Source organism: Pleurodeles waltl, chromosome 2_1 (genome assembly GCF_031143425.1).
Source record: "Pleurodeles waltl isolate 20211129_DDA chromosome 2_1, aPleWal1.hap1.20221129, whole genome shotgun sequence".
Lineage (NCBI taxonomy): Eukaryota > Metazoa > Chordata > Amphibia > Caudata > Salamandridae > Pleurodeles > Pleurodeles waltl.
In genome coordinates this window covers 576,979,884-576,993,522 of record NC_090438.1, presented here as the reverse complement: position 1 = coordinate 576,993,522, position 13,639 = coordinate 576,979,884, and the positions used below count along the sequence as shown (strand labels likewise).

Genomic DNA, 13,639 nt, shown 5'->3' with positions numbered 1-13,639 from the left:
TTTTTCGTTTTTCTCTTCCTCCGTCTTTCCCCTATGTGTCTTTTGCTCCCAGAAAATGCTTGAGACAGAAGAATAAGCACCGGCCTTAAAAATAAGTGCTGGTGCTCCACACCGGGAACAACAAACACAAATTAAGCACTGCTGGACAGTCAATTTACTGCAAATTTATTTGGACTGGATCTTCAGTGTCTTTTGCAGGGTCCATTTATCTTCTGTCCTATTATGAATAATTCTATGCCTTCAAGTTCATTTACCCGGAAATTTTGTTTCACATAATGTCATGTAATTTCTAGGGGTAGGCGTAATTGGCGTAATTCTCTCTAGCGTAATTACTCGTAATTACTGCAACATTTCTCGTAATTATGCCTTATTTTTGTGAGAAGTGTAATCCAGCAGATAGCTCTAGTTTCTTAGTACAAAATGGTGTCTTGTGTCCAAAATGGACACAAGGATGCATTTTGCCTTAAGAAAATTAAAGTAAATTCTACAGGACATGAATAGCAGTAGCCAGCAGATGCTTTCTCTCTTAGTAATTCATTGTTCCTGGGCCCCTGTGATAGGATCTTTGCCCCTAATTACTCTTAATTACTCATGTTGGCATAATTGTGTAATTTCAGGTCACAAGAGTAATCCATAATTACTGCAATTACTTTGATTACTCCGACGTAATTAAAATTTCGCCCAGGCCTAGTAATTTCACATACTTTTCATTAAACACATGGAGGGTAGGGAGCACACTGCCTCCTCATCCGAGTACAGTTCACCCCATTGAATCCTGGTAAATGCAGTAGGCTTACTTTAAAATTGCAGTAGTTTTTCACCAAAGTTGGTGCAAGTAGTGCTGTTTTCTCTAGACACGTGTCTGGAGAGCAGAAGTATTAGAGAACAGACTAAATGTATCTGGGGTTGCTGAACTACTTTCATTAAACTTTGCAAAATTTCACAAAATTACATTTTGCAAACTTTCACAGGTCTACAGTTAACTGTGCTCATGATCTACAGTCTACTCCAGTGAGGAATTTTTCTTAATGGAAAAATTCCACAATATCATTGGAATTTGAAATCTTCATAAATATGGTTAAGAGCTCAAATTCACATTTTGTGACTCGCTGATGTGCATTTGTACTCTTAAATCATAGTAATTGCACACTTATCTGTTTCATAGCTGCAAAATTCCTTTTGTGAATTGAGAGTACATTAGGTTTATGTTCCAAGACAGATTTAACTGACTTACATTCTCAACCCTTATCAAAGAGTTTTCCACTCATGGAGTAGAACATTCTAACTAAGTTCTATAGTTGTGTTACTTTGTAAACCAGCCATTGATATGTTAGAGCATGTAAAATACAGATACTTGGGTATTATGTGAATAGACCTAAGGGATCAAATCTGTCCAACGTTTTTTTTCTCAACTACATTGTCATAAAGTAGGAATGTGGCTTTTTGTGTCGTATCTATAAGCCAGGTTTTGCCACTGTGTGCAATCTGGAATTTGTCATGTGTCTCAAATGAATCTCAAAAGAAAGACCATAACGTATAGAATGTGTCTTTGGTTTGTGCAATCACATTCTCCAGAGTTAAGTACCGAAGCCGACCCCTACCAATTACAGAAAGATCTAAAACACTCCTCTTCAACTGATGGGCTTTGTATGTGTGGCCAATGCAGGTGTTTTTATTTTCTGGTGTGTCTACTATTCTTTTTCTCTGGAGAGGTGCTCTCATTTATGTCTTGTACCTGCCTTTAAGGGCATGTTCAGAGTTAAAAAAGTACCCACCTTGGTACTTTATTCAACAACAATTTAATTGTGTTATCTGTTGGAGCATAGAGAATAACTATTGTCTTTTAGGAAACAAGCATTAACAAAGTCAGTAGGTTTTCCCCAATACACTGGGTTCCAACCTATTAGCTTTTTCGATGCTTTTTTCTACAGTTCTACAGATGGCCATAATTTTTGCAAACAGGGGCCATCGTGTATTGCTTTTTCTTAATGGGAAAAAAAGCCTTGCAAGTTGACCTCTGTGCATGTGCCCTCATAGGTGAATACATGGGGGCCGTCTTAAAATGCATTTCTTTTGTAGTAGGAAAAAGTATTCAAAGGTGGCCACAATGCATGCACACATCAGCAAGGTGGCTGTCTTGCAATGATTATTCTTAAAGCAAAAGGAAAATAATTCCTAGATAGCAGCCCTCCATTTGCAAGCATGCATGGCAGCCTTCTATAACTGATTTTCTTTTTTATTTAAGAGAAATCATTATAGATGGCCACTGTGCATGCTTGCTCACTCTCAGGGACCATCTTGGAGTAGTTTGTCTTAAAGCATCAGAAAAAATGTTCCAAAATGCCCGTATTGCATGAACACATGCAGAATTAGCTACCAAGGTTTCAGATTGCTGTGTGTGACATTTTCACAATTTCGGTGTAATTATGAGTGACATTTCAACAACTATGAGTGACACTTTCTTGCAAGCAAAATCAAGCGATGAAGACGCGGGAACCATATAAATATCATAATATATCGAGAATCCTATACCTCCCATTGTACACCAGCGCCACCTTGTGGCTTTTGATAGACACTACTCAGAGCTTACTTAGCAAAGTGAGAAACTGGAACAAGGTTGTACCGCACTTCAGGACTTATGAGACAACCTCAAACATTGCGGTAGTGTGGGAAAATGACCGGAAATTTGTTATTCTAATGCAAGATGCGTGACATTTGGCAGGGCTGCATATGCAAGGTTGGCCATCTAGAAATGGTTTAAAACAATTTAAAGATAGGTACAAGTTGGTACAGTAGTGGGTATCAACTGGAGAGCAAGGGTTGCTCTTGGAAGGGCGAACAGGTGCCAGTTGCTAACTTTTAAATAGGACAACACTCATTGTTGTGCACTGCAGTGCAAGGTCTGAACATCAGCAGCGGAAGGATACATCCATTCAAAACATGGTGAGACCTAAATACTTCGTGGATGGACAAACACAAGAACAGGGAGGAAAACAATCAAATAAGGAGCAGGGAACTGAGAGACAATAATAGCACTGAATCATGAGCAAAGGCAAACGCAAAGCCCATTCACTGTCCACATTGGATACAATAGGCCTCTTGCTAGAAGACAGTGAGAGCTGCTTGTAGCAGAGACCTAAAAATCAGGCTAGGTGAACAAAGGTGATGAAGGGCTGTCAGTCTCAGTTCTCATATTCAGGAGTTTTTGTTTGCGTTCATTAACTCTCTAAAGAATGAGTTTTGCTCTAAAAAGTAATCGGACTCTTTTGCAAGCCTGATAAGATACAGGAAAATGTAATACCTACATTGAATAAATACATAAAGGGGCTATGTAGGAGTATACCTGTGTATCAGTAATAATCAATTCATTACTAGATGTTCCCTGGGAGACTTAGACCTTTTAAACTGACAAATGACAGTGCAAGCAGCATGTTTTAATGGTTTTCTTTGTATGTCTCATTTGTATAAATGTTACATCTGATATTGGCTGTCCCCTATAAAACATTATACATTAGACGGTGATTACGTTCAGTGTGAAGACTCCTCCTACTCAGGTACACTCAAGGAGCCTACGGACTTATGCAGAATCCACTTGACTTGCTATCAGGTCCTGTTAGCATGGTCCTATGGGCACGATAATGATATATTGATGGCAAGTGCCGAGCGTGTTGTTGATAGGCGTGAGAAAGATTTAATGAAGCTTGCCAGTGCTTCCATTCTTTCGGAAACACCTCAGGGGGGCTGAAATCATTTCATTAAAAACCCTTGCTCTTTACTATGAAACTTAATGCTCTGAGAGCTTCCTGTGTAGAATCTCATTGTTCGTGGAGAGCAGCAGTGGGTTGGCTTGTTTTTGTTCATCCTAAAATTCCGATGAAGCAGAACAAAAATGCAACGCGCCATTGCTTTTATGAGCTTTGTTGTGCTTTGATTTTTTTGTACAACCCTCTCTAATGCTGTCGCCTTTTCAGATGCGCTTCCGGTACAGGCCCTTTTATTATTGATCTGCGCCGGTTTCATGTTGCCTTCCCTTCACAGTTTTAAGGCATTTTGGACCGGATTTAAGAGGGCGTAGCGCAATATATCGCCACATTAGCAATATTTTTTATGCTAATCTGCCGATATTATGGCAAAAAAACACGCTTTATTTACAAATTGGCGCAATGCATGCATTGTGCCACTTTGTAACCCCTTGCGCCACATTATGCCTGCGCCAGGCATAATGTATGCAAGAGGGGCATTCCTCCTTTAGGTGGGGGCGAAAAAATGGCACAATGAAATCTAAAAGATTGTTTTCAGTTGGCCTCAATGTGCTTTGCAGGATTAGCGTCAACATTTTTGGTGCTAATTATGCAAAGCGTCAAACTAGCGTAAAAAATATTGATGTTAGTTCTCTAATTACCCCCATGGTGCGCTGTATGTTAAGTACGGCGCACACCTGGTGGCGTTAGGGGGACCTAAAGGGTGCAAGAAAAGTGGCACTGCATTGGATGCAGCACCACTTTTCTTAAATTCAGCGTTGTTCTCTGTCTTCTGTTTCCTGATGGGAATTATCTGCAACTCAAATATAGAGGCACCAAAATAAGCGAAAAGCCAAATAATGCACGGAATCTGTTAAACAGAAAGGTTTCAGCCAAACAATTTATCTGCAAGTTAATAAAAAAGACTCACCTGCGACATAGGCAGACTGCTCTAAGTTGAAACTAATGCATAGTGACAGTGGACAGGGAAAATGGCTGGCACATATTGTCCTTCCTGGAAATTAGTGGTTTGTCGTGGCCGGGAGGCTTGAAATGCAATTAGGGTACAACGGTTCACATCTTTCATAAAGACCTGGTGCATTACCAGGACGCAGTCGCATACAACAGCGTATTTGGATGACTATGTCTTTTCTCTGTACCTAATGTCACCTGATAGTTTGTTATCAAACTTGAAACTGAGAACAGCAGAGGTATCTTGACTCATAAATACTCGAGCAAGTGGTAGTGGGTCTCTGCTCTGGGCTCTCCTGTTCGATGCTTTCTTTCTAAGAAAAGAAAATACCTCAACCTCACATCAGTCGCAAGGCACGTTGTTCAGCATTGTGGCCAGTGCTTAGTTTGAGCCGGTGGTTGCCGGTGGGGGGCACCGGCACTTATTTTTTGGGAGTTGGAACTTATTTTTTTGCATCAGGCATTTACTGCGAGCAAAATACAATTATAGGAAATACAGAGAAAGACGGAAAAGCATCACAAAGATAGAAAGCAGAAAGCTGTCAGAGTGAGCTGAAGGGGCAGGGAGTGGCTGTAAACTGATTAAAGAGACCAGACATGACTTTAGGATAACCTGCCCCAATATTCTGCGCTCGGGCACTTAATTGCAGCAGCCTCACGTTTCGGAGAAAAACTCTGAGCACAAGTTAACCACTGATTGTGGGTCACTTTTGGACATCAGCAATCAACAATAACAGCAAGTTTTCTGAATTTCAGTACTTGTTGATTTTTATAGAGCGATAAATACCAGGTTGCACCCTTATGCACCTCTGTAGTACTCTTTCATTGACCTCAAATGCTAAAAGACTGGGGGCCTGATTCACAAAGATAAACTTTCACTTTTGTGTAAGTTGAAATTGTTTGCTATTCACAAAGGGATTTACGAGTAGCATCTTTACTCATACATATACTTCTCATAAATCACTTTGCCAATAGCAAACAATAGTAAACTTACACAAAATTGTAAGTTTACCTTTGTGAATCAGGACCTGGATGTCACTCAGAGACTTCTGCAGTGGATTCTTAAGTCCACTGAGCTATCTCAGCATACGGTGGTGCTATGCAGATTGCTATCAAATGTACTGCTATGTTGAATAGCAACTTAGTTATACCCACAAACAATTTGGAAGCTTGTATCTTCAATTGAGCAAAAAGAAAAAAAGCTAAGTAGATCCCATCAGACTCTATTCATAAAACTCATGAACAAATCTCAGGCGCTGTCTTGGAGTGAATGTAATCTTTCCTGCTCAACACAAGTCAGAACATCAACATCTGATTCATCAAATCTGAAGGTGAAAAGCCACATCAGGTGCACCCAAAGATCCTCCAGGTCAGACCTTCACAACAATAATATGTCCGCCTGAAAGACACCCATAATATGGTTCAAATTAGCCCCTTACACTTCTGCTGCACAACTGATAGGTATACCCCTCCAAAGGCCAGAGTCATGCCACAATTAAATATGTAATTTACTCCATCCTCCAAAAAAGCTTGTTGACAAGCTGCTATTGGTGTAACATTAGGGATTAAGACTGACATTCAATACCAACACAACCAGATCAACTCAACATTAAGACAACCCAATGTTTACTGGTGAAATCTCTACTAAATACAATTGAAAGGTGCTTTACATTGTGAACATCATGACAAACACTACAGAAACGGGCTTTACAATTTTAACTATGTGTGAAATACAGTAGGAAGGCGTTTTACATTGTGAGCACTGACAAATGTAATAGCAATGCGTTTAGTGCATAGTTTGTTTTTAAAGTCTGAACACAGTAAATGGTGTTTCAGAGCAAGACTTTGGGGGTCATTCTGACCCTGGCGGTAATTACCGCCATGGTGGAGGTCGGCGGTAGCACCGCCAACAGGCTGGCGGTGCACCGCTGGGCATTCTGACCGCAGCGGTTCAGCCGCGGCCAGAAACGGAAAGTCGGCGGTGTACCGCCGACTTTCCGCTGCCCTTGAGAATCCTCCATGGCGGCGGAGCGCGCTCCGCCGCCATGGGGATTCTGACACCCCCTACCGCCATCCTGTTCCTGGCGGGTCTCCCGCCAGGAACAGGATGGCGGTAGGGGGTGCCGCGGGGCCCCTGGGGGCCCCTGCAGTGCCCATGCCAATGGCATGGGCACTGCAGGGGCCCCCGTAAGAGGCCCCCACAAAGTATTTCAGTGTCTGCTATGCAGACACTGAAATACGCGACGGGTGCCACTGCACCCGTCGCACCTTCCCACTCCGCCGGCTCAATTCTGAGCCGGCGTCCTCGTGGGAAGGCTGTTTCCCACTGGGCTGGCGGGCGGCCTTTTGGCGGTCGCCCGCCAGCCCAGTGGGAAACCCAGACTGACCGCCGCGGTCTTTCGACCGCGGTACGGTCTTCTGGCGGTTCCCGCTTGGCGGGCGAATATCAGAATCACCCCCTTTATGTTTATGACTGTGTATTTTGGTGGAAGGTCATTCATTTGTTGATGTTTGTTGTTTTTTCATTGTGTAGGGCTTTGTAAGAGTGGGTCAGCATCTTGGAAGGTTGAGGATGCGTCTTGCTGCTGAGTTTTGTATTGTTTGTAGTCTCTTCAGGAGGCATGCAGTGATTCCTACTTAGAGAGTATTCCTGTAGTCCAGCCTGCTGGTGACGAGGGTCTGATTGATGGTTGTTCTGGTGCTGATTGGCAGCCCCTGAAAATCTTACGGCGCATGCGTAGAGAGTGAAAACAGGTGGATGAGACTGTGTTTACCTGTTTTTCATTGATAATTTGTTGTCCAAGATGAGCTGAGGTTGCAGGCGTGGTCTGTCGGGGCAGGGGAGCCAAGTTCCATGGCAAGGTGTTGTTTCTGAAGATGGGGCTTCCATCTTGTTGAATGGGCTTGAGGCAGATATCCTTCATTCAATTGGCAAAGTTCATCATACAGCTTTGGAAGTTTACTCTGGTGGAGGTTTCTTTTGACAGCAAGAGGATAAGCTCGGTGTCGTCAGTATAGGAGATGATGTTGAGTCCGTGCAATCTGACCGTTTTGGCCAGGGGTGTTATGTACGTGTTGAAGAGGGTGGGGATAAGGGGCGACCCTTGTGGGACACCGCAGATGATCTTCTGGGGTTCTGAGGTGAACAGTGAGAGACGGGGTCTCTAGGTTCTTCTGGTGAGATATGAGGCGATCCACTTGAGGGCGTCTCCCTAAATTCCAACTTGGTGGAGCCTGTTGGTCAAGATGTGCTGTGAGATTGTGTAGAAGGCAGCTGACAGGTCCAGGAGGATGAGGGCTGATGTTTCGTCATGATTTAGGAGGGCCCTGATGTCGTCGTGGCTGCGATCAGGGTTGTCTCAGTGCTGTGGTTGGCTCAGAATCCGGACTGAGAGGGGTCCAGGAGGTTGTAGTGCACTAGGTGTTCAGTGAGTTGCTGGTTGATTGCCTTTTCGAGATCCTTCTCTGTAAAGGAGAGCAGGGAGATGGGTTGGTAGATCTTCAGTTCTGCTAGGTCAGTGGAATTTTTCTTCTGGAAGGACCTCACTAATGCATGTTTCCAGTCTTCAGGGAAGGCGGCCGTGTTGACTGAGGTGTTTAGGTCTTTCTTGAGCTTGTTGCTAGTTTAGTGTATTATCCCTCCACCTACAGAGTAATTGTATTGTAATGCCTAAAGGACTATTTTGCATCTCAAAAGTGCTCTGAATCTTTACATAGTAAAGTCTGTATCGAATAGACGTACTCTATAAAGAAAGCAACTGTATTTCGTTTTGCTTTTTCCATACAACAGCCTTTTTTATATGTGTTAGTTAGAACTCACAATGCAAGACAGACTCTACTTCCTTTGCAATGCTTGTTCTTTGTATGCTGTCAAAAGTCACAATTTTATGATTAAAAATACGTCGGGTCGGTGCTTAGAAAGTTTATTTACCCCTTTTGATCATCATGCTTTCAGTATGGAAGCAACAGGAGCTTTGCTTGCTTAAAAAGTAATATACTGCATGCATTTCATCCAAATACTCAAAAAACTATTCGGTTTCTTTCAACATTAGTATCTTTCCTCTCCTTCTAGGTTGCGGTGCCTGGTAAAGCAGTTGGAAAGAGGAGAAGCTTCAGTAGCGGATCTAAAAAAGAATTTGGAATATGCCGCTACCGTTCTTGAATCAGTGTACATTGATGAAACAAGGTAAGGCAATTTAACTCATTGGGTCCAATTATAGTAGAACTGTTGTGGAGGTGGACAAACTTATCACAGACCACTTTGTGAACAAGTAGACAACATATTTCTCGATAAGGTCCCTGCTTATTTGTTGTAGGTATGTTGAGCAGAATTACATCAACGTGTCCCACTGGGATTATACATTGGTCATAGATGCCCGGCAAAGCTTCCTTATGCACCGAGGATGGATGCACATGTCCACACTGTGTCAGTGTTCACTTGCACACTCAAACATAGGAACACCTCAGTCTGTGGTCTTTTCCATCACTCTTTGATTGTGTTTCTGAGGGTCACTATTAGTTTCAAAGGTGGATACTCCCTTCAAAGCTCACTGTAGAATACTTTCACTTAAGGTGGTGCAACACGTTAAGGGGTGCAAGTTGACATTTTGCCTTTACCTTGAGATCGTTATTTAACCTGCGTTAACCCAGATGCCGTATTTGACTAGTTCTTAATCCTATAGCATTTATCGAGCATGTGGATAATCAAATTGCAGTGTTATACGTTGATTTATAATGGACCACAAAGCCACCTTCACCACAGATTCCAAGAAGGGCGCCTGTGTTTCTAACCTGTAACCCACTGTTTCAATGTTTTATGTATTTTCACTTACACTACAATCTGGCCATCAGCATGATATAAGTTAAACACTCTTCATAACAAGGAACGATTGCAGGATTGTGGAGCACTCTCCAGATGAAAATATACTATTATTTTAAAGTTTTGCCTTTCCTAAATTCATATCTCACATCAGGCACATTTGCAGATTTCCTGACTTATTTGATGTAGGTCATTGCTTGTAAGCCATGTCATTTGAACAGCTCAAATCTTTAAGTATATGTAATAACAATCCTCAGTCTTTAGAGGCTTTTTTTCCTAAGCCTCGGTAATCCCTTAGAAAAATAATGAAAATACATACGAGGTAATCGGAAATGAAAAGCAAACAATGTTTGAGGGACCGGAATAGAATCCATTACTGACAAATTGACAGGGGTGGCCACTAGTCAGCGGGGTGGCAGGGTGAGGTGGGGGGCGCGGGGATATTAAAAAAACAAACAAACAAAAAAACGTACCTCTGTGTTGGGAGAGACAGTTCCGTCTCTCCAGCCTCCTCGGACTCCCGGAAGCAAAAGGCTTCCAGACTCCCCTCCAATCAGGACGCTGCTGTCAACAGCATGACAGCAGCATCGTGATTGGTCTGAGCCCCCAGCTTCAGCACTCAGACAGAGAGTAGGGTCCTGTGCACTTTCTCCTCCCAGCTGTTCGATACCACCGGGTAGAGAAATGCAAAGTGCGCATGACTGTTTGGCCAGCCAAACACGGCCTGCCAAATTTCATGCACACTTATGTACACTCACCACTCTGCCTCCAGCCCTCCTCAAGCCCACCCCGCACTTACCTGGCTCTCCGAGGAAAAATTACTATAACTATAACTCAGGCCCTAAATTAACTACAACCCGCGCTTCTGAAAAGGAGTCGAATCGTGCACTCATTAATGAGACTTGATTATTTATTTATTTGATATATATGTATATATATATATGTCTATATATATATATATAGAGAGAGAGAGAGAGATAGATAGATAGATAGATAGATAGATAGATAGATAGATAGATAGATAGATAAATAGATAGACTGAAAAAAATAAATCTTAAAAAGGAGTTATAGTTAAGAAAACTTAATTTATTACTTTTGTACAAAACAAACAAACTGCTCAATTTTTTCATTGAATTTGTATGTGTTTTGTTTTGGTAAAAAAAATTGATTTGCAATCATATAATGTTGTTCATTATGATAATATTGTTTTTTTTGGTACTTCAGTACTTTTGAGGTAGTTCAAAGTTAATTAGGAACGTCAGAATCACCTGCATGATCATTTTGCCATTCATTAGCGGTTCCTCAATAGTACTGTAGTACTGTTGTAAAATCTAAAACATATATTTACACCATAGAATTATTTTCTTTTTAAAATATGGATCAAGGGTTTGATGGCTAGTTGAGTTTTTTAATGGTATGTGAGTTAGTACTGTAACAGCGGGTTGTGTTTTTGAACTTTACGGGTACCGCAATAGTATTGAGACACTACATAGGTACTTTTGCTTTTGTAGAACGACATTTTCTTGACTCAGAACTATGTCAATTGTTGGAAAAAGGAAATGAATACCCTTTTTTCCCATTCCATTTGATTTCTTCCAAGGAGAATATTGTGGTACTTGGAAGAGCGAATATTTCTTCTTCTGAAGCCACCTGGTGACTAGGCAAAACCTGCAATGGATGAGGAACAAGATCCTGGGGCAGGAGGAAGAAGAGGTGCAGTTGTAGCAGGAGAAATAAGAGGTTCAGTAGAGGAAGAAGCTGAAGAAGTCAATTGTGTGGGATTTTTTCTCCCTCCCTCCTGGAGGGCAGAAGGCCAACTGTAAACTGGTAACCTGCAACCTCTGCAACAAAGTGATTTCCTGTGGGAACGTGAAGCAGTATTCCTTTGGTACCACAGTAATGAGGAAAAACCTATCGTAAATGAGGTCAATCAGGTTAGAGCATGCCGAAAAAAGGCAGAGGAAAGGAAGGTGACTGAAGAAGCCAAAGTAGAAAGATCTGCTGCAGGCACCATCAAGTTTGTCATCGTCAGCTTCTTCTGCTTCATCAGTACCTCCACTACCACCTGCTGCATCTGTCCCTCTAGTAGTCACCTTCAACTTCTTCAGCTACATCTGTTAAGACAGAATAAGGGCTAGGTAAATTATCAAGCAGTATGTCTCCTCTGCCATACTGTGATAGTTGAGGGAGAGAAGGGCATGATGATACATTGTGAGCTGGTCATGGCACACCAGTGTCCTCCCCAACACCTTTAGTTTTTTCATTATTTTACTCCTGTCTCCTTTTGAAGCTGTTGTTTTGTTTGGTCCTATTGACCCTGAAAAAAATCCTCCCACAAAAAAAAATCTGAAAATAAATTTCTTTAAGGAACTAGCCAAATGTCACAAAAGAGAAGGACGTGTAGCATTATTAACCAAATGTTTTTCAGGTATCAGAAATACAACATTGTAATTAATATAGAGATAAATGATAAGTGTAAGGTAAGTTAAACATGTTTCCTATGATGGATTCATACTAGATTGTAAGTTAATAATAGACTACTAAAGTGATAGCTGATTGTATTTTGGACAGAGTACATTGTCGTACAATGGAGTCGCATAGAGTGGAGTGTTGTGGAGAGGAGTGTCATCCAGTGGAATGTTGTTGAGTGGAGCATTGTTGAGTGGAATGTCGTCAAGTACACTGTAGTAGAGTAGCATAAAGTGAAGCAGAGTGTTAGAGAGTAAAGTGGCACAGAGTGGAATAAAGTTGCATAGAGTAGAGTGGCATAGAGTGGCGTGGCATAGATTGGAAGGGTGTAGAATGGATTGGCGTCTCATAGAGTTGTATGTCATACAGTGTCTTAGAGTGGAGAAACGTAGAGTTGAGTGGTGTGTCTTAGAGTGGAGTGTCATTGAGTAGAGTGTCATAGAGTGACATAAAGTGGAGTACAGTATTGTAGAGTGGAGTGGCATTGAGTGCAGGAGAGTGTTGTACAGTGGAATTTCCTCAAGTGGAGTGTCTTAGAGTATAGTGGAGGAGAGTGTCGTAGAATGGAATGTTGTACAGTGCGTAAAGTGGAGTGTATTAGAGTGTGGTAGAGTGGAGTAGAGTAGAGTGACATAGAGCAGAGTACAATGTATTAGACTAGAGTGGTGCAGATTGGAGTAGAGCGTCATAGAGTATGGTAGATTGGAGTGGCATAGAATGACGTAGAGTGGAGTAATGCAGTACAGTGGAGTAGAATGGAGTAGTGTGTCCTAGAGTAGGGTGGTGTAAAGGGGTGTGGAGTGGCAGAGAGGGAGCTGCTTAGGTTGTTGTGCAGTGGAGTGGAGTGTCATAGATGGTCATGGAATGGAATACCGTGCCATACACTGGAATAGATTGGAGTAGAGTGTTGTAGAGTGGCATAGAGAGGAGTAGACTGCCATAGAGTAGAGGGGTGTAGAGTGTTGTAGTGTGGACTACAATATCATAAAGTGAAGTAGAGTGGAGTGGTGTAAAGTTGTCATAGAGTGTCATGTCATAGAGCGTCATGGTATACAGTGTCATGGTGTACAGTGGCATGGCATGGAGTCAAGTGGCATACAGTGGCATGGTATAGAGTGGAGTTAGTTACAGTGGAGTGCCAGAGAGTCCACTGTTGTAAAGTAGAGTGGCAAACAGGGTTGTTTGTAGATTGTCATGGTGTGGAGTGTTGTTTCATAGAGTGTTGTGGAGTAGAGTGGAGTGGAGTTAAGTTGAGTGGTGTAGAGTCGAGTAGACTAGAGTGGCATAGAGCAGAGTGGCCTAGAGTGAAGAGCTGTGTCATACAGTGGCATGTGGTACAGTGGAGTGGAGTGGAGTGTCATAGAGTGGAGTGTCATAGAGTGGAGTAGCGTGGAATGGAGTGGATTGGTATAGATTGTCATAGAGTGAGGTGGAGTGGAGTGGCTTAGAGTGGAGTGTCATAGAGTGTCTTAAATTGGAGGGGCGTAAAGTGGAGTGGCATTTTTTAGAGTGTTGCGGCATGTGGTAGAGTGGAGATTTGTGTCGTACAGTGGAGTGACATGGAGTGGCATGTGGCATGTTGTAGAGTGTAGTGGCATGTAGTAGAGTGGAGAGTTGTGTCATACATTGGAGTGGCATA

General features: G+C 42.2%; 1 protein-coding gene across 11 annotated transcripts in view; it reads left to right on the top strand.

The window, feature by feature from the left end:
• Nucleotides 1-13,639, top strand: part of PDE1C (phosphodiesterase 1C) — a 1,966,671-nt gene that overhangs the window by 1,429,418 nt on the left and 523,614 nt on the right. For all 11 annotated transcript variants that reach the window (XM_069215191.1, XM_069215280.1, XM_069215225.1 and 8 more), the window contains one exon: nt 8,785-8,898. In XM_069215191.1, coding sequence (XP_069071292.1) covers nt 8,785-8,898 — 114 coding nt within the window. The remainder of the gene's footprint in view (nt 1-8,784; nt 8,899-13,639) is intronic.